Genomic DNA, 24,125 nt, shown 5'->3' on the forward strand with positions numbered 1-24,125 from the left:
TGTCTGGAGGTTATATCAGTACTGGAGCGTTATAAGAGGGGCTGATATCAGTCACATATGGTGTAATGTCTGGAGGTTATATCAGTACTGGAGCGTTATAAGAGGGGCTGATATCAGTCACATATGGTGTAATGTCTGGGGGTTATATCAGTACTGGAGCGTTATAAGAGGGGCTGATATCAGTCACATATGGTGTAATGTCTGGGGGTTATATCAGTACTGGAGCGTTATAAGAGGGGCTGATATCAGTCACATATGGTGTAATGTCTGGGGGTTATATCAGTACTGGAGCGTTATAAGAGGGGCTGATATCAGTCACATATGGTGTAATGTCTGGAGGTTATATCAGTACTGGAGTGTTATAAGAGAGGATGATATCAGTCACACATGGTGTAATGTCTGGAGGTTATATCAGTACTGGAGCGTTATAAGAGGGGCTGATACCAGTCACATATGGTGTAATGTCTGGAGGTTATATCAGTACTGGAGTGTTATAAGAGGGTCTGATATCAGTCACATATGGTGTAATGTCTGGAGGTCATATCGGTACTGGGGCGTTACAAGAGGGGATGATATCAATCACATATGGTGTAATGTCTGGAGGTTATATCAGTACTGGAGTGTTATAAGAGGGGCTGATATCAGTCACATATGGTGTAATGTCTGGAGGTTATATCAGTACTGGAGCGTTATAAGAGGGGCTGATACCAGTCACATATGGTGTAATGTCTGGAGGTTATATCAGTACTGGAGTGTTATAAGAGGGTCTGATATCAGTCACATATGGTGTAATGTCTGGAGGTTATATCAGTACTGGAGCGTTATAAGAGGGGCTGATATCAGTACTGGAGTGTTATAAGAGGGGCTGATATCAGTCACATATGATGTAATGCCTGGGGGTTATATCAGTACTGGAGCGTTATAAGAGGGGCTGATATCAGTCACATATGATGTAATGTCTGGAGGTTATATCAGTACTGGAGCGTTATAAGAGGGTCTGATGTCAGTCACATATGGTGTAATGTCTGGGGCTGATATCATTACTGGGGCGTTATAAGAGGGCGGATACCAGTACTGGGGCGTTATAAGAGGGGCTGTTATCAGTCACATATGGTGTAATGTCTGGAGGTCATATCAGTACTGGGGCGTTATAAGAGGGGCTGATATCAGTCACATATGATGTAATGTCTGGAGGTGATATCAGCACTGGAGCGTTATAAGAGGGGCTGATATCAGTCACATATGGTGTAATGTCTGGGGGTTATATCAGTACTGGAGCATTATAAGAGGGGCTGATATCAGTCACATATGGTGTAATGTCTGGAGGATATATCAGTACTGGAGTGTTATAAGAGGGGCTGATATCAGTCACATATGGTGTAATGTCTGGAGGTGATATCAGCACTGGAGCGTTATAAAAGGGGCTGATATCAGTCACATATGGTGTAATGTCTGGAGGTTATATTAGTACTGGGGCATTATAAGAGGGACTGATATCATTCACATATGGTGTAATGTCTGGAGGTCATATCGGTACTGGGGCGTTATAAGAGGGGCTGATATCAATCACATATGATGTAATGTCTGGAGATGATATCAGCACTGGAGCGTTATAAGAGGGGTTGATATCAGTCATATATGATGTAATGTCTGGGGGTTATATCAGTACTGGGGCGCTATAAGAGGGGCTGATATCAGTCACATATGGTGTAATGTCTGGAGGTTATATCAGTACTGGAGCGTTATAAGAGGGGCTGATATCAGTCACATATGGTGTAATGTCTGGAGGTTATATCAGTACTGGAGTGTTATAAGAGAGGATGATATCAGTCACACATGGTGTAATGTCTGGAGGTTATATCAGTACTGGAGCGTTATAAGAGGGGCTGATACCAGTCACATATGGTGTAATGTCTGGAGGTTATATCAGTACTGGAGTGTTATAAGAGGGTCTGATATCAGTCACATATGGTGTAATGTCTGGAGGTCATATCGGTACTGGGGCGTTATAAGAGGGGCTGATATCAATCACATATGATGTAATGTCTGGAGATGATATCAGCACTGGAGCGTTATAAGAGGGGTTGATATCAGTCATATATGATGTAATGTCTGGAGGTTATATCAGTACTGGGGCGCTATAAGAGGGGCTGATATCAGTCACATATGGTGTAATGTCTGGAGGTTATATCAGTACTGGAGCGTTATAAGAGGGGCTGATATCAGTCACATATGGTGTAATGTCTGGAGGTTATATCAGTACTGGAGTGTTATAAGAGAGGATGATATCAGTCACACATGGTGTAATGTCTGGAGGTTATATCAGTACTGGAGCGTTATAAGAGGGGCTGATACCAGTCACATATGGTGTAATGTCTGGAGGTTATATCAGTACTGGAGTGTTATAAGAGGGTCTGATATCAGTCACATATGGTGTAATGTCTGGAGGTTATATCAGTACTGGAGCGTTATAAGAGGGGCTGATATCAGTACTGGAGTGTTATAAGAGGGGCTGATATCAGTCACATATGATGTAATGCCTGGGGGTTATATCAGTACTGGAGCGTTATAAGAGGGGCTGATATCAGTCACATATGATGTAATGTCTGGAGGTTATATCAGTACTGGCGCGTTATAAGAGGGTCTGTTATCAGTACTGGAGCGTTATAAGAGGGTCTGATGTCAGTCACATATGGTGTAATGTCTGGGGCTGATATCATTACTGGGGCGTTATAAGAGGGCGGATACCAGTACTGGGGCGTTATAAGAGGGGCTGTTATCAGTCACATATGGTGTAATGTCTGGAGGTCATATCAGTACTGGGGCGTTATAAGAGGGGCTGATATCAGTCACATATGATGTAATGTCTGGAGGTGATATCAGCACTGGAGCGTTATAAGAGGGGCTGATATCAGTCACATATGATGTAATGTCTGGAGGTTATATCAGTACTGGGGCGTTATAAGAGAGGCTGATATCAGTCACAAATGGTGTAATGTCTGGGGCTTATATCAGTACTGGAGCGTTATAAGAGGGGCTGATATCAGTACTGGAGCGTTATAAGAAGGGCTGATATCAGTACTGGAGTGTTATAAGAGGGGCTGATATCAGTCACATATGGTGAAATGTCTGGAGGTTATATCAGTACTGGAGCGTTTTAAAGGGGCTGATATCAGTACTGGGGCGTCATAAGAGGGTCTGATATCAGTACTGGAGCGTTATAAGAGGGGCTGATATCAGTCCTGGAGCGTTATAAGAAGGGCTGATATCAGTACTGGAGTGTTATAAGAGGGGCTGATATCAGTCACATATGGTGAAATGTCTGGAGGTTATATCAGTACTGGAGCGTTTTAAAGGGTCTGATATCAGTACTGGGGCGTCATAAGAGGGTCTGATATCAGTACTGGAGCGTTATAAGAGCGGCTGATATCAGTACTGGGGCATTATAAGAGGGGCTGATATCAGTACTGGGGCGTTATAAGAGGGCGGATACCAGTACTGGGGCGTTATAAGAGGGGCTGATATCAGTCACTTATGATGTAATGTCTGGAGGTGATATCAGCACTGGAGCGTTATAAGAGGGGCCGATATCAGTCACATATGATGTAATGTCTGGAGGTGATATCAGCACTGGAGCGTTATAAGAGGGGCCGATATCAGTCACATATGATGTAATGTCTGGAGGTTATATCAGTACTGGGGCGTTATAAGAGGGACTGATATGAGTCACATATGGTGTAATGTCTGGAGGTCATATCAGTACTGGGGCGTTATAAGAGGGGCTGATATCAGTCACATATGATGTAATGTCTGGAGGTGATATCAGCACTGGAGCGTTATAAAAGGGTCTGATATCAGTCACATATGGTGTAATGTCTGGAGGTTATATCAGTACTGGGGCGTTATAAGAGGGGCTGATATCAGTCACATATGGTGTAATGTCTGGGGGTTATATCAGTACTGGGGCGTTATAAGAGGGGCTGATATCAGTCACATATGATGTAATGTCTGGAGGTGATATCAGCACTGGAGCGTTATAAGAGGGGCTGATATCAGTCACATATCATGTAATGTCTGGAGGTTATATCAGTACTGGGGCGTTATAAGAGGGACTGATATCAGTCACATATGGTGTAATGTCTGGAGGTCATATCAGTACTGGGGCGTTATAAGAGGGGCTGATATCAGTCACATATGGTGTAATGTCTGGAGGTTATATCAGTACTGGGGCGTTATAAGAGGGGCTGATATCAGTCACATATGGTGTAATGTCTGGGGGTTATATCAGTACTGGAGCGTTATAAGAGGGGCTGATATCAGTCACATATGATGTAATGTCTGGAGGTTATATCAGTACTGGGGCGTTATTAGAGGGGCTGATATCAGTCACATATGGTGTAATGTCTGGGGCTTATATCAGTACTGGAGTGTTATAAGAGGGACTGATATCAGTCACATATGGTGAAATGTCTGGAGGTTATATCAGTACTGGAGCGTTTTAAAGGGGCTGATATCAGTACTGGTGCGTCATAAGAGGGTCTGATATCAGTACTGGAGCGTTATAAGAGGGTCTGATATCAGTACTGGAGCGTTATAAGAGGATCTGATATCAGTCACATGTCGCGTAATGTCTGGGGCTTATATCAGTACTGGAGCGTTTTAAAGGGGCTGATATCAGTACTGGGGCGTCATAAGAGCGGCTGATATCAGTACTGGGGCATTATAAGAGGGGCTGATATTAGTACTGGGGCGTTATAAGAGGGCGGATACCAGTACTGGGGCGTTATAAGAGGGGCTGATATCAGTCACTTATGATGTAATGTCTGGAGGTGATATCAGTACTGGGGCGTTATAAGAGGGGCTGATATCAGTCACATATGGTGTAATGTCCGGGTTATATCAGTACTGGGGAGTTATAAGAGGGACTGATATCAGTCACATATGATGTAATGTCTGGAGATGATATCAGCACTGGAGCATTATAAGAGGGGCTGATATCAGTCACATATGATGTAATGTCTGGAGGTTATATCAGTACTGGGGCGTTATAAGAGGGGCTGTTATCAGTCACATATGGTGTAATGTCTGGAGGTCATATCAGTACTGGGGCGTTATAAGAGGGGCTGATATCAGTCACATATGATGTAATGTCTGGAGGTGATATCAGCACTGGAGCGTTATAAGAGGGGCTGATATCAGTCACATATGATGTAATGTCTGGAGGTTATATCAGTACTGGGGCGTTATAAGAGAGGCTGATATCAGTCACAAATGGTGTAATGTCTGGGGCTTATATCAGTACTGGAGCGTTATAAGAGGGGCTGATATCAGTACTGGAGCGTTATAAGAAGGGCTGATATCAGTACTGGAGTGTTATAAGAGGGGCTGATATCAGTCACATATGGTGAAATGTCTGGAGGTTATATCAGTACTGGAGCGTTTTAAAGGGGCTGATATCAGTACTGGGGCGTCATAAGAGGGTCTGATATCAGTACTGGAGCGTTATAAGAGGGTCTGATATCAGTACTGGAGCGTTATAAGAGGGTCTGATATCAGTCACATGTCGTGTAATGTCTGGGGCTTATATCAGTACTGAAGCGTTTTAAAGGGGCTGATATCAGTACTGGGGCGTCATAAGAGGGTCTGATATCAGTACTGGAGCGTTATAAGAGCGGCTGATATCAGTACTGGGGCATTATAAGAGGGGCTGATATCAGTACTGGGGCGTTATAAGAGGGCGGATACCAGTACTGGGGCGTTATAAGAGGGGCTGATATCAGTCACTTATGATGTAATGTCTGGAGGTGATATCAGTACTGGGGCGTTATAAGAGGGACTGATGTGAGTCACATATGGTGTAATGTCTGGAGGTCATATCAGTACTGGGGCGTTATAAGAGGGGCTGATATCAGTCACATATGATGTAATGTCTGGAGGTGATATCAGCACTGGGGCGTTATAAGAGGGGCTGATATCAGTCACATATGGTGTAATGTCTGGGGGTTATATCAGTACTGGAGCGTTATAAGAGGGGCTGATATCAGTCACATATGATGTAATGTCTGGAGGTTATATCAGTACTGGGGAGTTATAAGAGGGGCTGATATCAGTCACATATGGTGTAATGTCTGGGGGTTATATCAGTACTGGGGCGTTATAAGAGGGGCTGATATCAGTCACATATGATGTAATGTCTGGAGGTGATATCAGCACTGGAGCATTATAAGAGGGGCTGATATCAGTCACATATCATGTAATGTCTGGAGGTTATATCAGTACTGGGGCGTTATAAGAGGGACTGATATCAGTCACATATGGTGTAATGTCTGGAGGTCATATCAGTACTGGGGCGTTATAAGAGGGGCTGATATCAGTCACATGGTGTAATGTCTGAAGGTTATATCAGTACTGGGGCGTTATAAGAGGGGCTGATATCAGTCACATATGGTGTAATGTCTGGGGGTTATATCAGTACTGGAGCGTTATAAGAGGGGCTGATATCAGTCACATATGATGTAATGTCTGGAGGTTATATCAGTACTGGGGAGTTATTAGAGGGGCTGATATCAGTCACATATGGTGTAATGTCTGGGGCTTATATCAGTACTGGAGCGTTTTAAAGGGGCTGATATCAGTACTGGGGCGTCATAAGAGGGTCTGATATCAGTACTGGAGCGTTATAAGAGGGTCTGATATCAGTACTGGAGCGTTATAAGAGGGTCTGATATCAGTCACATGTCGTGTAATGTCTGGGGCTTATATCAGTACTGGAGCGTTTTAAAGGGGCTGATATCAGTACTGGGGCGTCATAAGAGCGGCTGATATCAGTACTGGGGCATTATAAGAGGGGCTGATATCAGTACTGGGGCGTTATAAGAGGGCGGATACCAGTACTGGGGCGTTATAAGAGTGGCTGATATCAGTCACTTATGATGTAATGTCTGGAGGTGATATCAGCACTGGAGCGTTATAAGAGGGGCTGATATCAGTCACATATGATGTAATGTCTGGAGGTTATATCAGTACTGGGGCGTTATAAGAGGGACTGATATCAGTCACATATGGTGTAATGTCTGGAGGTTATATCAGTACTGGAGCGTTATAAGAGGGGCTGATATCAGTCACATGGTGTAATGTCTGGAGGTTATATCAGTACTGGGGCGTTATAAGAGGGGCTGATATCAGTCACATATGGTGTAATGTCTGGGGGTTATATCAGTACTGGAGCGTTATAAGAGGGGCTGATATCAGTCACATATGATGTAATGTCTGGAGGTTATGTCAGTACTGGAGCGTTATAAGAGGGGCTGATATCAGTCACATATGGTGTAATGTCTGGGGGTTATATCAGTACTGGAGCGTTATAAGAGGGGCTGATATCAGTCACATATGGTGTAATATAAACATAAGGGTGAATGACCTCGGGGAGATCAAAACATCCAACACCGCGGAGACACCATCACGTGTTTCTCAACGCAAGAAATGAATAGCCAGGTCTTTCACCGGGAAGGAACAACCACGGGAAGGGCAGCATCCAATAAAGGAAAACCACCTATGCCAAAACATGGTATCCATCCACAGACAGCTGTTTCGGGGTATTTGCCCCTCATCAGTGTGGAGTAGGAAACTGGCTATTAGGAGCAGTGCCTAGTGAAAAGACTATAAACATATAAACTGATATAACCTCCAGACATTACACCATATGTGAATGATATCAGCCCCTCTTATAATGCTCCAGTACTGATATAGCCCCCAGACATTACATCATATGTGACTGATATCAGCCACTCTTATAATGCTCCAGTACTGATATAACCCCCACACATTACATCGTATGTGACTAATATCAGCCCCTCTTATAACGCTCCAGTACTGATATAACCTCCAGACATTACACCATATGTGACTGATATCAACCCCTCTTATAACGCTCCAGTTCTGATAAAACCCCCAGACATTACACCATATGTGACTGATATCAGCCTCTTATAACGCTCCAGTACTGATATAACCACCAGACATTACACCATATGTGACTTATATCAGCCCCTCTTATAACGCTCCAGTACTGCTATAACCCCCAGACATTACATCGTTTGTGACAGATACCAGCCTCTTATAACGCTCCAGTACTGATATAACCCCCAGACATTACACCATATGTGACTGATATTAGCCCCTCTTATAACGCTCCAGTACTGATATAACCCCCAGACATTACATCATATGTGACTGATATCAGCCCCTCTTATAACACTCCATTACTGATATAACCCCCAGACATTACACCATATGTGACTGATATCAGCCCCTCTTATAACGCTCCATTACTGATATAACCCTCAGACATTACACCATATGTGACTGATATTAGCCCCTCTTATAACGCTCCATTACTGATATAACCCCCAGACATTACACCATATGTGACTGATATTAGCCCCTCTTATAACGCCCCAGTACTGATATAACCTCCAGACATTACATATGTGACTGATATCAGCCCCTCTTATAACACTCCAGTACTGATATAACCTCCAGACATTACACCATATGTGACTGATATCAGCCCCTCTTATAATGCTCCAGTACTGATATAACCTCCAGACATTACACCATATGTGACTGATATTACCCCTCTTATAACGCTTCATTACTGATATAACCCCCAGACATTACATCATATGTGACTGATATCAGCCCCTCTTATAACGCTCCATTACTGATATAACCCCCAGACATTACACCATATGTGACTGATATCAGCCCCTCTTATAACGCTCCAGTACTGATATAACCCCCAGACATTACACCGTATGTGACTGATATCAGCCCCTCTTATAACGCTCCAGTACTGATATAACCCCAAGACATTACACAATATGTGACTGATATCAGCCCCTCTTATAACTCTCCAGTACTGATATAACCCCCAGACATTACACCATATGTGACAGATAACAGCCCCTCTTATAACGCTCCAGTACTGATATAACCTCCAGACATTACACCATATGTGACTGATATCAGCCCCTCTTATAACGCTCCAGTACTGATATAACCCCCAGACATAACACCATATGTGACTGATACCAGCCCCTCTTATAATGCTCCAGTACTGATATAACCCCCAGACATTACACCGTATGTGACTGATATCAGCGTCTCTTATAACGCTCCAGTACTGATATAACCCCAAGACATTACACCATATGTGACTGATACCAGCCCCTCTTATAACGCTCCAGAACTGATATAACCTCCAGACATTACACCATATGTGACTGATATTAGCCCCTCTTACAACCCCTGGCAAAAATTATGGAATCACCGGCCTTGGGGGATGTTCATTCAGTTGTTTAATTTTGTAGACAAATAGCAGATAACAGACATGGCACAAAACTAAAGTCATTTCAAATGGCAACTTTCTGGCTTTAAGAAACACTAAAAGAAATCAAGAACAAACAATGTGGTAGTCAGTAAGTCAGTAATGGTTACTTTTTTTTAACCAAGCATAGGGGAAAAATTATGGAATCTCTCAATTCTGAGGAAAAAAATATGGAATCATGAAAAACAAACAAAAGACCCTGCAAAACATCACTAGTATTTTGTTGCCCCACCTCTGGCTTTAATAACCGCTTGCAGTCTCTGAAACATGGAGTTAATGAGTGTCAAGCAGTACTCTTCACCAATCTGCTCCAACTTTCTCTGATTGCTGTTGCCAGATCAGCTTTGCAGGTTGGAGCCTTGTCACGGACCATTTTCTCCAACTTCCACCAAAGATTTTCAATTGGATTGAGATCTGGACTATTTGCAGGCCATGACATTTACCTTATGTGTCTTTTTCAAGGAATGTTTGCACAGTTTTTGCTCTATGGCAGGATTTATTATAATCTTAAAAATGATTTCATCATCCCCAAACATCCTTTCAATTGATGAGATAAGAAAAGTGTCCAAAATATCAACATATACTTGTGCATTTACTGAACATGTAATGACAGCCATCTCCCCAGTGCCTTCACCTGACATGCAGCCCCATATCATCAATGACTGTGGAAATTTACATGTTCTTTTCAGGCAGTCATCTTTATAAATCTCATTGGAACGGCACCAAACAAAAGTTCCAGCATCATCACCTTGCCCAATGCAGATTCGCTAGTCATCACTGAATGTGACTTTTTTCCAGTCACCCACAGTCCACGATTGCTTTTCCTTAGCCCATTGTAACCTTGTTTTTTCTGTTTAGGTGTTAATGATGGCTTTCGTTTAGCTTTTCTGTACGTAAATCCCATTTCCTTTAGGCGGTTTCTTACAGTTCGGTCACAGACGTTGACTCCAGTTTCCACCCATTTGTTCCTCATTTGTTTTGTTGTGCATTTCCTGTTTTGGAGACATATTGCTTTAAGTTTCCGGTCTTGATGCTTTGATGTCTTCCTTTGTCTACCAGTATGTTTGCCTTTAACAACCTTCCCATGTTGTTTGTATTTGGTCTAGATTTTAGACACAGCTGACTGTGAACAACCAACATCTTTTGCAACATTGCGTGATGATTTACCCTCTTTTAAGAGTTTGATAATCCTCTCCTTTGTTTCAATTGACATCTCTCGTGTTGGAGCCATGATTCATGTCAGTCCACTTGGTGCAACAGCTCTCCAAGGTGTCATCACTCCTTTTTAGATACAGACTAATCAGCAGATCTAATTTTATGCAGGTGTTATTTTTGGGTATGAAAATTTACAGGGTCATTCCATAATTTTAATAATTTTATCCTCAGAATTGAGTGATTCCATAATTTTTCCCCTATGCTTGGTTAAAAAAAGTAACCATTACTGACTACCACATTGTTTGTTCTTGATTTCTTTTAGTGTTTCTTAAAGCCAGAAAGTTGCCATTTGAAATGACTTTAGTTTTGTGCCATGTCTGTGATCTGCTATTTGTCTACAAAATTAAACAACTGAATGAACATCCGACAAGGTGATTACACAATTTTTGCCAGGGGTTGTATAACGCTGCAGTATTGATATAACCTCCAGACATTACACCATATGTGACTTTTAACATCCTATTCTTTCTTATTATTTGTTTGGAGGCCTAAAAATAATAATACACAGTATCAGGGGATGACATCACGTGTATGGCATGAGAATGTGACTAATGGTCGCTTCTCTTCTATCTCCAGATCGCAAGGCAACAGCAACAACTACTGCAACAGCAGCACAAGATCAACATCTTGCAGCAGCAGATCCAGGTAGGTACAAGAGGGAAAATGTACATCTGTATAACTTCTACCAATGAGCATATAATCTATGAGCAGTAAAGACTAAAACACCTAGAAGGTCACCTACCCCTCACCAGAGATCAGCAGTGACATCACTGAGAATGTCTCCTATCCATCACTAGAGATCAGAGGTGACATCACTGAGAATGCCTCCTATCCATCACTAGAGATCAGCGGTGACATCACTGAGAATGCCTCCTATCCATCACCCGAGATCAGAGGTGACATCACTGAGAATGCCTCCTATCCATCACCCGAGATCAGTGGTGACATCACTGAGAATGCCTTCTATCCATCACAAGAGATCAGAGGTGACATCACTGAGAATGCCTCCTGTCCATCACCAGAGATCCGAGGTGACATCACTGAGAATGCCTCCTATCCATCACCCAAGATCAGAGGTGACATCACTGAGAATGCCTCCTATCCATCACCCAAGATCAGAGGTGACATCACTGAGAATGCCTCCTATCCATCACCCAAGATCAGAGGTGACATCACTGAGAATGCCTCCTATCCATCACTAGAGATCAGCGGTGACATCACTGAGAATACCTCCTATCCATCACCAGAGAACAGAGGTGACATTACTGAGATTTTCTCCTATCCATCTCCAGAGATTAGAGGTGACATCACTGGGAATGCCTCCTATCCATCACCAGAGATCAGCGGTGACATCACTGAGAATGCCTCCTATCCATCACCAGAGATCAGAGGTGACATCACTGAGAATTCCTCCTATTCATCACCCAATATCAGAGGTGACATCACTGAGAATGTCTCCTATCCATCACCAGAGGTCAGAGGTGACATCACTGAGAATGCCTCCTATCCATCACCAGAAGTCAGCGGTGACATCACTGAGAATGCCTCCTATCCATCACTAGAGATCAGCGGTGACATCACTGAGAATGTCTCCTATCCATCACCAGAGATCAGTGGTGACATCATTGAGAATGTCTCCTATCCATCACCAGAGATCGGCGGTGACATCACTGAGAATGTCTCCTATCCATCACCAGAGATCAGAGGTGACATCATTGAGAATGTCTCCTATCCGTCACCAGAGATCAGTGGTGACATCACTGAGAATGACTCCTATCCATCACTAGAGATCAGAGGTGACATTACTGAGAATGCCTCCTATCCATCACTAGAGATCAGCAGTGACATCACTGAGAATGTCTCCTATCCATCACTAGACATCAGCAGTGACATCACTGAGAATGCCTCCTATCCATCACCAGAGATCAGTGATGACATCTCTGAGAATTGTTGTGAATTCTGCTTTTGGGCTCCCTCCGGTGGTTGTAGGTGGTAATGCAGTTGCCCCTGAGTTGCAGTCCTGGTCAGGTGTATCTGCTGATTGCAGTTCTGACTGGGGTATTTAGGCGTGCAGGATTCGTTAGTCCTTGCCAGTTGGCAATTGTTGTTGGGAGGTGTTGGACCTCTGCTTGGTTCCTCCTGCCTTTCTGTCAAATCAGCAAAGATAAGTGTTTGTTTGTTTTTTCCTGTGGCACACATGCTATGTGCTTCACAATTCAGTGCTATTCTTTGTGTTTTCTTGTCCAGCTTAGATTGTGTCAGTATTTTCCCAGTCTTGTTGGATTCTCTGGAGTGGCAGATATACATTCCATGTCTTTAGTTAGATTGTGGAACTTTTTGTATGATCTGCTGTGGATATTTTTGGAAGGGTTTTAATACTGACCGCCTAGTAACCTGTCCTATCCTTTCCTATTTAGCTAGAGTGGCCTCTTTTGCTAAATCCTGTTTTCTACCTGCGTGTGTCTATTCTTCTCCTACTCACAGTCATTATTCGTGGGGGGCTGCCTATCCTTTGGGGGTCTGCTCTGAGGCAAGGTAGCATTCCTATTTCCATCTATAGGGGTATTTAGTCCTCCGGCTGTGTCGAGGTGTCTAGGGTATGTTAGGCACACCCCACGGCTACTTCTAGTTGCGGTGTTAGTCCAGGATTTGCGGTCAGTACAGGTTCCACCGACTCCAGAGAAAGTTTCATGCGGCTCCAAGGTCACCAGATCATAACAGTACAACTGGCCAATAATTAGTTAAATGCATCTCAGAAGAAGGGAAGAAAGGTGTTGAGCTATTTTTTTTTCTGCAGTCTGTTTTGTCTTCTCTTTCCTCTTTATTTATGGGTGGCTGAGGAGTCTTGTGCCAGTATGGATGTTCAGGAATTAGCTTCTCGTGTAGACCAGCTTGCTGCTAGGGTACAGGATATTTCTGATTATATTGTTCAGACTCCTGCTTTAGAGCCGAAGATTCCTACTCCTGATTTGTTTTTTGGTGATAGGTCCAAATTTTGGGGTTTTAAAAACAATTGTAAACTGTTTTTTGCTCTGAGACCGCGATCCTCCGGTGATTCCATTCAGCAGGTTAAATTTGTCATCTCCCTGCTGCGTGGCGATCCACAGGATTGGGCATTTTCCCTGGAATCTGGGAATCCGGCCTTGCTTAATGTAGATTCCTTTTTTCAGGCTTTAGGATTATTATATGATGAACCGTTTTCTGTGGATCAAGCGGAGAAAACCTTGTTGGCCCTGTCTCAGGGTCAAGAGGCGGCAGAATTGTATTGTCAGAAATTTAGAAAATGGTCTGTGTTGACTAAATGGAATGATGATGCTTTGGCGGCAATTTTCAGAAAGGGTCTTTCTGAATCCGTTAAAGATGTTATGGTGGGGTTTCCCACGCCTTCCGGTCTGAGTGATTCTATGTCTCTGGCCATTCAGATTGAGCGGCGTTTGCGGGAGCGTCAAACTGTGCGCACTGTGGCGTCGTCCTTAGAGCAAAGTCCTGAGCCAATGCAGTGTGATAGGATTTTGTCTAGAACGGAACGACAAGGATTCAGACGTCAGAATAGGTTGTGTTATTATTGTGGCGACGCTTCTCATGTCATTTCAGTCTGCCCTAAGCGGACAAAAATGATTGCTAGTTCATTTACTATCAGTACTGTACAACCTAAATTTCTGTTATCGGTGTCCTTGATCTGCTCATTGTCATCATTTTCTGTCATGGCGTTTGTGGATTCAGGCGCCGCCTTGAACTTAATGGATTTTGAGTTTGCCAGGCGTTGTGGTTTTCCCTTGCAGCCTTTGCAGAACCCTATTCCTTTAAGGGGGATTGATGCTACACCTTTGGCTAAAAATAAGCCCCAGTTTTGGACACAGGTGACCATGCACATGGCGCCAGCCCATCAGGAAGATTGTTGATTTCTGGTGTTCCATAATTTGCATGATGTTATCGTGCTGGGTTTCCCGTGGTTGCAGGTACATAATCCTGTGTTGGACTGGAAATCTATGTCTGTGACTAGTTGGGGTTGTCAGGGGGTTCATAATGATGTTCCTTTGATGTCAATTTCCTCTTCTGAAATTCCAGAGTTTTTGTCTGATTTTCAGGATGTATTCGATGAGCCCAAGTCCAGTTCCCTTCCACCGCATAGGGACTGTGATTGTGCTATTGACTTGATTCCAGGCAGTAAGTTTCCTAAGGGCCGACTTTTCAACCTGTCTGTGCCTGAACATATCGCCATGCGGAGTTATGTTAAGGAGTCTTTGGAGAAAGGGCATATTCGGCCATCTTCTTCACCGTTGGGAGCAGGTTTTTTTTTTGTTGCTAAGAAGGATGGCTCCTTGAGACCTTGTATTGATTATCGCCTCTTGAATAAGATCACGGTCAAGTTTCAATACCCTTTACCTTTGCTTTCCGATTTGTTTGCTAGGATTAAGGGGGCTAGTTGGTTTACGAAGATTGACCTTCGGGGGGGCATATAATCTTGTTCGTATTAAGCAGGGTGATGAATGGAAAACTGCGTTTAATACGCCCGAAGGCCATTTTGAATACCTTGTGATGCCATTCGGGCTCACTAACGCTCCATCTGTTTTTCAATCCTTCATGCATGATATCTTCAGGACTTATATTGATAAATTCTTGATTGTATATTTGGACGATATTTTGATTTTTTCCGATGATTGGAAGTCTCATGTGGAACAGGTCAGGATGGTATTTCAGATCCTTCGTGACGATGCCTTGTTTGTGAAGGGGTCTAAATGTCTCTTTGGGGTGCAGAAGGTTTCTTTTTTGGGCTTTATTTTTTCTCCCTTATCTATGGAGATGGATCTGGTTAAGGTTCAGGCCATTCATGATTGGATTCAACCCACATCCGTGAAGAGCCTTCAGAAATTTTGGGGTTTTGCAAATTTTTATCGCCGTTTCATTGCTAACTTCTCCAGCGTGGTTAAACCCTTGACTGATTTGACGAAAAAAGGCGCTGATGTGGCAAATTGGTCCTCTGCGGCTGTCTCTGCTTTTCAGGAGCTTAAACGCCGATTTACTTCTGCTCCGATGTTTCTCTTCCGTTTCAGGTTGAGATTGATGCTTCTGAGATTGGGGCAGGGGCCGTTTTGTCTCTGAGGGATTCTGTTGGTTCTTTGATGAAACCGTGTGCCTTCTTCTCCCGCAAGTTTTCGCCTGCTGAACGCAATTATGATGTCGGCAATTGGGAGTTGTTGGCTATGAAGTGGGCGCTTGAGGAGTGGCGACATTGGCTTGAGTGTTGTGAACTATATTTCTTGGCTCCCTCTTGTGGTCACTAGCGGTATTACACTTGGATCATCTTTCTCCAGGTTGGTACCCACCTGGTTCGTTAGGCCTTGGGTGTTCCTATTTAGACTTCCTGGAAACTCAGTCTAGTGCCTGGAATCGATGTAGTCAGTCTATGTCTGTTTGCTCCTGACTCCTGGTCTCCTGTTCTTTGCAAGATAAGCTAAGTCCTGCTTTCTTATTTTTGTTTATTCACTTTGCTTCTATTTTGTTCCAGCTTGTTCATAATGTGATTCCTGATTTTTGCTGGAAGCTCTAGGGGGCTGATATTCTCCCCCCACACCGTTAGTCGGTGCGGGGGTTCTTGGATTTTCAGCGTGGATATTTTTGTAGGGTTTTTGCTGACCGTATAAGTCTCCTTCCTATTTTCTGCTATTAATTAGTGGGCCTCTCTTTGCTAAATCTAGTTCATTCTTACGTTTGTCTTTTCTTCTTACCTCACCGTTATTATTTGTTGGGGGCTTGTATTATAACTTTGGGGTCCTTTCTCTTGAGGCAAGTGAGGTCTTATTTTCTCTGAAAGGGTTAGTTAGTTCTCCGGCTGGTGCGAGACGTCTAGAATCAACGTAGGTACGTTCCCCGGCTACTTCTAGTTGTTGTGCTAGGATTAGATATACGGTCAGCCAAGTTACCACCTCCCTATGAGCTGGTTTTTGTGTTTGCGGACTAAGCTGAAACTTCTGAGAGCCTCTACCACTAGGATCATAACAGTATTCCAGGCCACTATTGTCGGACTTGTTTGCTCGGATTAAGGGTGCCAAGTGGTTCACCAAGATAGATCTTCGTGGTGCGTACAACCTTGTGCGCATTAAGCAGGGAGATGAATGGAAAACTGTGTTTAATACGCCCGAAGGTCATTTTGAGTACTTGTTGATGCCTTTTGGGCTTTCTAATGCTCCTTCAGTGTTTCAGTCTTTTATGCATGACATCTTCCGGAAGTATCTAGATAAATTTATGATTGTTTATCTGGATGATATTCTGTTTTTTTCTGATGATTGGGATTCTCATGTAAAGCAGGTCAGGATGGTGTTTCAGGTTTTGCGTGATAATGCTTTGTTTGTGAAGGGCTCAAAGTGTCTCTTTGGAGTGCAGAAGGTTTCCTTTCTGGGTTTCATTTTCTCCCCTTCTACAGTAGAGATGGACCCAGTCAAGGTCCGAGCTATTCATGATTGCACTCAACCCACGTCTGTTAAGAGTCTTCAGAAGTTCTTGGGTTTTGCTAATTTCTACAGTCGTTTTATTGCTATTTTCTCTAGCGTTGTTAAACCTTTGACGGATATGACCAAGAAGGGTTCTGATGTGGCTAATTGGGCTCCGGCAGCCGTGGAGGCTTTCCGGGAGCTGAAGCGCCGGTTTACTTCGGCGCCTGTTTTGTGCCAGCCTGATGTCTCACTTCCCTTTCAGGTTGAAGTGGACGCTTCTGAGATCGGTGCAGGGGCTGTTTTGTCGCAGAAAGGCTCTGGTTGCTCTGTGATGAGACCTTGTGCTTTTTTTTCTAGGAAATTTTCGCCTGCGGAGCGGAACTATGATGTTGGTAATCGGGAGTTGTTGGCCATGAAGTGGGCATTTGAGGAGTGGCGTCATTGGCTCGAGGGAGCTAAGCATCGTGTGGTGGTCTTGACGGATCACAAAAATTTGATGTATCTCGAGTCTGCTAAGCGCCTGAATCCTAGACAGGCTCGTTGGTCGTTGTTTTTCTCCCGTTTTGACTTTGTGGTCTCGTACCTGCCTGGTTCGAAGAATGTGAAGGCCGATGCTCTTTCTAGGAGTTTTGTGCCTGACTCTCCGGGAGTCTCAGAGCCAGCTGGTATTCTTAAAGAGGGAGTAATCTTGTCGGCCATTTCTCCTGATTTGCGTCGTGTGTTGCAGAGATTTCAGGCTGGTAGACCTGACCCTTGCCCACCTGATAGACTGTTTGTTCCTGATAAATGGACCAGCAGAGTTATCTCCGAGGTTCATTCCTCAGTGTTGGCGGGGCATCCTGGGATTTTTGGTACCAGAGATTTGGTGGCTAGGTCCTTTTGGTGGCCTTCCTTGTCGCGGGATGTGCGTTCTTTTGTGCAGTCCCGTGGGATTTGTGCTCAGGCTAAGCCTTGCTGTTCTCATGCCAGCGGGTTGCTTTTGCCCTTGCCCGTCCCGAAGAGGCCCTGGACACACATTTCCATGGATTTCATTTCAGATCTTCCGGTGTCTCAAGGTATGTCTGTCATCTGGGTGGTGTGTGATCGCTTTTCCAAGATGGTCCATTTGGTGCCCTTGCCTAAGTTGCCTTCCTCTTCTGATCTGGTTCCTTTGTTCTTTCAGAATGTGGTTCGCTTGCATGGCATTCCTGAGAATATCGTGTCTGACAGAGGATCCCAGTTTGTGTCCAGATTCTGGCGATCTTTTTGTGCTAAGATGGGCATTGATTTGTCGTTTTCATCTGCCTTTCATCCTCAGACTAATGGCCAAACGGAGCGAACCAATCAGACGCTGGAGGCTTATTTGAGATGTTTTGTTTCTGCGGATCAGGATGATTGGGTGACCTTCTTGCCATTGGCTGAGTTTGCCCTCAATAATCGGGCTAGTTCCGCTACTTTGGTTTCGCCATTTTTCTGCAACTCTGGTTTTCATCCTCGTTTTTCCTCGGGTCATGTTGAACCTTCTGACTGTCCTGGGGTGGATTCCGTGGTGGATAGGTTGCAGCGGATTTGGAATCATGTGGTGGACAACTTGAAGTTGTCACAAGAGAAGGCTCAGCGTTTTGCCAACCGCCGCCGCGGTGTGGGTCCCCGACTTCGTGTTGGGGATTTGGTTTGGTTATCTTCTCGGTATGTCCCTCTGAAGGTTTCCTCTCCTAAGTTTAAGCCTCGCTTTATTGGTCCTTATAAAATTTTGGAAGTCCTTAATCCGGTGTCTTTTCGTTTGGATCTTCCGGTGTCATGTGCCATTCACAATGTGTTCCATAAGTCTCTGTTACGGCGGTACGTTGTGCCTGTGGTTCCTGCTGTTGACCCTCCGGCTCCGGTCTTGGTTGAGGGCGAGTTGGAGTACGTGGTGGAGAAGATCTTGGATTCTCGTCTCTCTAGACGGAGGCTTCAGTATCTGGTCAAATGGAAGGGCTATGGTCAGGAGGACAATTCCTGGGTGGTCGCCTCTGATGTTCATGCGGCCGATTTGGTGCGTGCCTTTCACGCTGCTCATCCTGATCGCCCTGGTGGTCTTGGTGAGGGTTCGGTGACCCCTCCTTAAAGGGGGGGTACTGTTGTGAACTATATTTCTTGGCTCCCTCTTGTGGTCACTAGCGGTATTACACTTGGATCATCTTTCTCCAGGTTGGTACCCACCTGGTTCGTTAGGCCTTGGGTGTTCCTATTTAGACTTCCTGGAAACTCAGTCTAGTGCCTGGAATCGATGTAGTCAGTCTATGTCTGTTTGCTCCTGACTCCTGGTCTCCTGTTCTTTGCAAGATAAGCTAAGTCCTGCTTTCTTATTTTTGTTTATTCGCTTTGCTTCTATTTTGTTCCAGCTTGTTCATAATGTGATTCCTGATTTTTGCTGGAAGCTCTAGGGGGCTGATATTCTCCCCCCACATCGTTAGTCGGTGCGGGGGTTCTTGGATTTTCAGCGTGGATATTTTTGTAGGGTTTTTGCTGACCGTATAAGTCTCCTTCCTATTTTCTGCTATTAATTAGTGGGCCTCTCTTTGCTAAATCTAGTTCATTCTTACGTTTGTCTTTTCTTCTTACCTCACCGTTATTATTTGTTGGGGGCTTGTATTATAACTTTGGGGTCCTTTCTCTTGAGGCAAGTGAGGTCTTATTTTCTCTGAAAGGGTTAGTTAGTTCTCCGGCTGGTGCGAGACGTCTAGAATCAACGTAGGTACGTTCCCCGGCTACTTCTAGTTGTTGTGCTAGGATTAGATATACGGTCAGCCAAGTTACCACCTCCCTATGAGCTGGTTTTTGTGTTTGCGGACTTAGCTGGAACTTCTGAGATCCTCTACCACTAGGATCATAACACTTGAGGGAGCTAAGCACCGTATTGTGGTCCTGACCGATCATAAGAATTTGATTTACCTCGATTCTGCCAAATGGCTGATTCCTAGACAGGCTCGATGGTCCTTGTTTTTTTCCCGTTTTGATTTCGTGGTTTCGTATCTTCCGGGTTCTAAAAATATTAAGGCTGATGCCCTTTCTAGGAGTTTTTTGCCTGATTCTCCTGAGGTCCTTGAACCGGTCGGCGTTCTGAAAGAAGGGGTGGTCCTTTCTGCCATTTCCCCTGATTTACGGCGGGTTCTTCAGGAATTTCAGGCTGATAGACCTGACCGCTGTCCTGTGGGGAAATTGTTTGTTCCTGACAGATGGACTAGTATAGTGATTTCTGAGGTTCACTGTTCTGTGTTGGCTGGTCATCCTGGTATTTTTGGTGCCAGAGATTTGGTTGGTAGGTCCTTCTGGTGGCCTTCGTTGTCACGTGATGTGCGTTCTTTTGTGCAGTCCTGTGGGACTTGTGCGCGGGCCAAGCCTTGTTGTTCCCGTGCTAGTGGGTTACTTTTGCCATTGCCGGTCCCTGAGAGGCCCTGGACGCATATTTCTATGGATTTTATTTCTGATCTTCCGGTTTCCCAGAGGATGTCTGTTATCTGGGTTGTTTGTGACCGGTTTTCTATGATGGTTCATTTGGTGCCTTTGCCTAAATTGCCTTCCTCTTCAGAGTTGGTTCCTTTGTTTTTTCAGCATGTGGTTCGTTTGCATGGTATTCCGGAGAATATTGTGTCCGACAGAGGTTCCCAGTTTGTTTCTAGGCTTTGGCGGGCCTTTTGTGCTAGGCTGGGCATTGATTTGTCTTTTTCTTCTGCATTTCATCCTCAGACAAATGGCCAGACCGAGCGAACTAATCAGACTTTGGAGACTTATTTGAGATGCTTTGTGTCTGCCGATCAGGATGATTGGGTGGCCTTTTTGCCATTGGCCGAGTTTGCCCTTAATAATCGGGCTAGTTCGGCTACTTTGGTTTCGCCTTTTTTTTCTAATTTTGGTTTTCATCCTCGTTTTTATTCTGGGCAGGTTGAGCCTTCTGACTGTCCTGGTGTGGATTCTGTGGTTGACAGGTTGCAGCAGATTTGGGCTCATGTGGTGGACAATTTGGTGTTGTCTCAGGAGGAGGCTCAACGTTTTGCTAACCGTCGTCGGTGTGTTGGTTCCCGGCTTCGAGTTGGGGATTTGGTTTGGTTGTCTTCCCGTCATGTTCCTATGAAGGTCTCTTCCCCTAAGTTTAAGCCTCGGTTTATTGGTCCTTATAGGATTTCTGAGATTATTAATCCGGTGTCTTTTAGATTGGCGCTTCCGGCCTCTTTTGCTATCCATAATGTCTTCCATAGATCTTTATTGCGGAAATATGTGGTGCCCGCTGTTCCATCTGTTGATCCTCCGGCCCTTGTTTTGGTTGATGGGGAGTTGGAGTATGTGGTTGAGAAGATTTTGGATTCTCGTTTTTCGAGGTGGGGCTTCAGTACCTTGTCAAATGGAAGGGTTTTGGCCAGGAGGATAATTCTTGGGTTTTTGCTTCTGATGTTCATGCTGCTGATTTGGTTCATGCTTTTCATCTGGCTCGTCCTGATCATCCTGGGGGCTCTGGTGAGGGTTCGGTGACCCCTCCTCAAGGGGGGGGTACTGTTGTGAATTCTGCTTTTGGGCTCCCTCCGGTGGTTGTAGGTGATAATGCAGTTGCCCCTGAGTTGCGGTCCTGGTCAGGTGTATCTGCTGATTGCAATTCTGACTGGGGTATTTAGGCATGCAGGATTCATTAGTCCTTGCCAGTTGGCAATTGTTGTTGGGAGGTGTTGGACCTCTGCTTGGTTCCTCCTGCCTTTCTGCCAAATCAGCAAAGATAAGTGTCTGTTTTTTTTTTCCTGTGGCACACATGCTATGTGCTTCACAATTCAGTGCTATTCTTTGTGTTTTCTTGTCCAGCTTAGATTGTGTCAGTATTTTCTCAGTCTTGTTGGATTCTCTGGAGTGGCAAATATACATTCCATGTCTTTAGTTAGATTGTGGAACTTTTTGTATTATCTGCTGTGGATATTTTTGGAAGGGTTTTAATACTGACCACCTATTAATCTGTCCTATCCTTTCCTATTTAGCTAGAGTGGCCTCTTTTGCTAAATCCTGTTTTCTACCTGCGTGTGTCTATTCTTCTCCTACTCACAGTCATTATTCGTGGGGGGCTGCCTATCCTTTGGGGGTCTGCTCTGAGGCAAGGTAGCATTCCTATTTCCATCTAAAGGGGTATTTAGTCCTCCGGCTGTGTCGAGGTGTCTAGGGTATGTTAGGCACACCCCACGGCTACTTCTAGTTGCGGTGTTAGTTCAGGATTTGCGGTCAGTACAGGTTCCACCGACTCCAGAGAACGTTTCATGCGGCTCCAAGGTCACCAGATCATAACAGAGAATGCCTCCTATCCATCACTAGAGATTAGCGGTGACATCACTGAGAATGCCTCCTATCCATCACTACAGATCAGAGGTGACATCACTGAGAATGTCTATCCATCACCAGAGATCAGAGGTGACATCACTGAGATTGTCTCCTATCCATCACCAGAGATCAGAAGTGACATCACTGAGAATGCCTCCTATCCATCACCAGAGATCAACGGTGACATCACTGAGAATGTCTCCTATCCATCAACAGAGATCAGAGGTGACATCACTGAGAATGCCTCCTATCCATCACCAGAGATCAGAAGTGACATAACTGAGAATGCCCCCTATCCATCACTAGAGATCAGAGGTGACATCACTGAGAATGTCTCGTATCCATCACCAAAGATCAGCAGTGACATCACTGAGAATGCCTCCTATCCATCACCAGAGATCAGCGGTGACCTCACTGAGAATGCCTCCTATCCATCACTAGAGATCAGCGGTGACATCACTGAGAATGTCTCCTATCCATCACCAGAGATCAGAGGTGACATCACTGAGAATGCCTCCTATCCATCACCAGAGATCAGAGGTGACATCACTGAGAATGTTTCCTATCCATCACCAGAGACCAGCGGTGACATAACTGAGAATGCCTCCTATCCATCACCAGAGGTCAGAGGTGACATCACTGAGAATGCCTCCTATACATCAATAGAGATCAGATGTGAAATCACTGAGAATGTCTCCTATCCATCACCAGAGACCAGCAGTGACATAACTGAGAATGCCTCCTATCATCACCAGAGGTCAGAGGTGACATCACTGAGAATGCCTCCTGTCCATCACTAGAGATCAGAGGTGACATCACTGAAAATGCCTCCTATCCATCACCAGAAATCAGAGGTGACATCACTGAGAATGCCTCCTATCCATCACTAGATATCAGAGATGACATCACTGAGAATGCCTCCAATCTATCACCAGAGATCAGCAGTGACATCTCTGAGAATGCCTCCTATCCATCACTAGAGACCAGCGGTGACATCACTGAGAATGCCTCCTTTCCATCACCAGAGATCAGCAGTGACATCACTGAGAATGTCTCCTATCCATCACCAGAGATCAGCGGTGACATCATTGAGAATGCCTCCTATCCATCACTAGTGACCAGAGGTGACATAACTGAGAATGCCTCCTATCCATCACCAGAGATCAGCAGTGACATCATTACGATTGCCGCCTATACTTCACTGAAGAGCAGATATGTAGACGGAACGGTGTTTGTATGCAGCGTTCTCTTTGGCGCCGTTGTTCGCTCTTGTAGCTACAGAGTAAATGAAGGCGTAATATAATGTAATGTTGTAGATTTGTGTTATGTGAATGTGTCAGATGTGAGCAGAGCAGACAGGATAGGCGCAGTGCATGGTACTTACCCTCTTCTTTGGCTGTAATTACCTAGTATTGAACAGAAAAAAGTTATCGCTATAGCAACGACTGAGGCATACGGATTCTCTTATATGGATTACGCTAAAAATATTACCGCCCCAAACACCCATGGACTTTACCGCAAAGATGAAAACTGGAGGTAAAAATAGTGAAATCACCCACTAGTAATAATATGGCTACTTCCGCCTAACAACTTATTTGTAAGCGTTTCATTTAGGGTAGTGGTTGATACGATGGCGGTCACAGAACTGCGCAGATTAAATGGCGACTTTCACATTTGTGCTATGATAATGGATTAGGAGTTCTCTGTAATACATCTAGATATCTAATATCCATCTATCTCATATAGCGTGGATATAAATAGTCTGCATGCTC

At 44.4% G+C, this 24,125-nt stretch overlaps 1 protein-coding gene across 13 annotated transcripts in view; it reads left to right on the forward strand.

Annotated features, from left to right (window-relative positions):
* Window positions 1-24,125, forward strand: part of SOX6 (SRY-box transcription factor 6) — a 739,261-nt gene that overhangs the window by 479,344 nt on the left and 235,792 nt on the right. For all 13 annotated transcript variants that reach the window (XM_077286580.1, XM_077286586.1, XM_077286588.1 and 10 more), the window contains one exon: window positions 11,180-11,248. In XM_077286580.1, the coding sequence (XP_077142695.1) occupies window positions 11,180-11,248 (69 nt within the window). The remainder of the gene's footprint in view (window positions 1-11,179; window positions 11,249-24,125) is intronic.

The sequence above is a fragment of the Ranitomeya variabilis genome, chromosome 2 (assembly GCF_051348905.1).
Source record: "Ranitomeya variabilis isolate aRanVar5 chromosome 2, aRanVar5.hap1, whole genome shotgun sequence".
In the NCBI taxonomy this organism is placed as follows: domain Eukaryota; kingdom Metazoa; phylum Chordata; class Amphibia; order Anura; family Dendrobatidae; genus Ranitomeya; species Ranitomeya variabilis.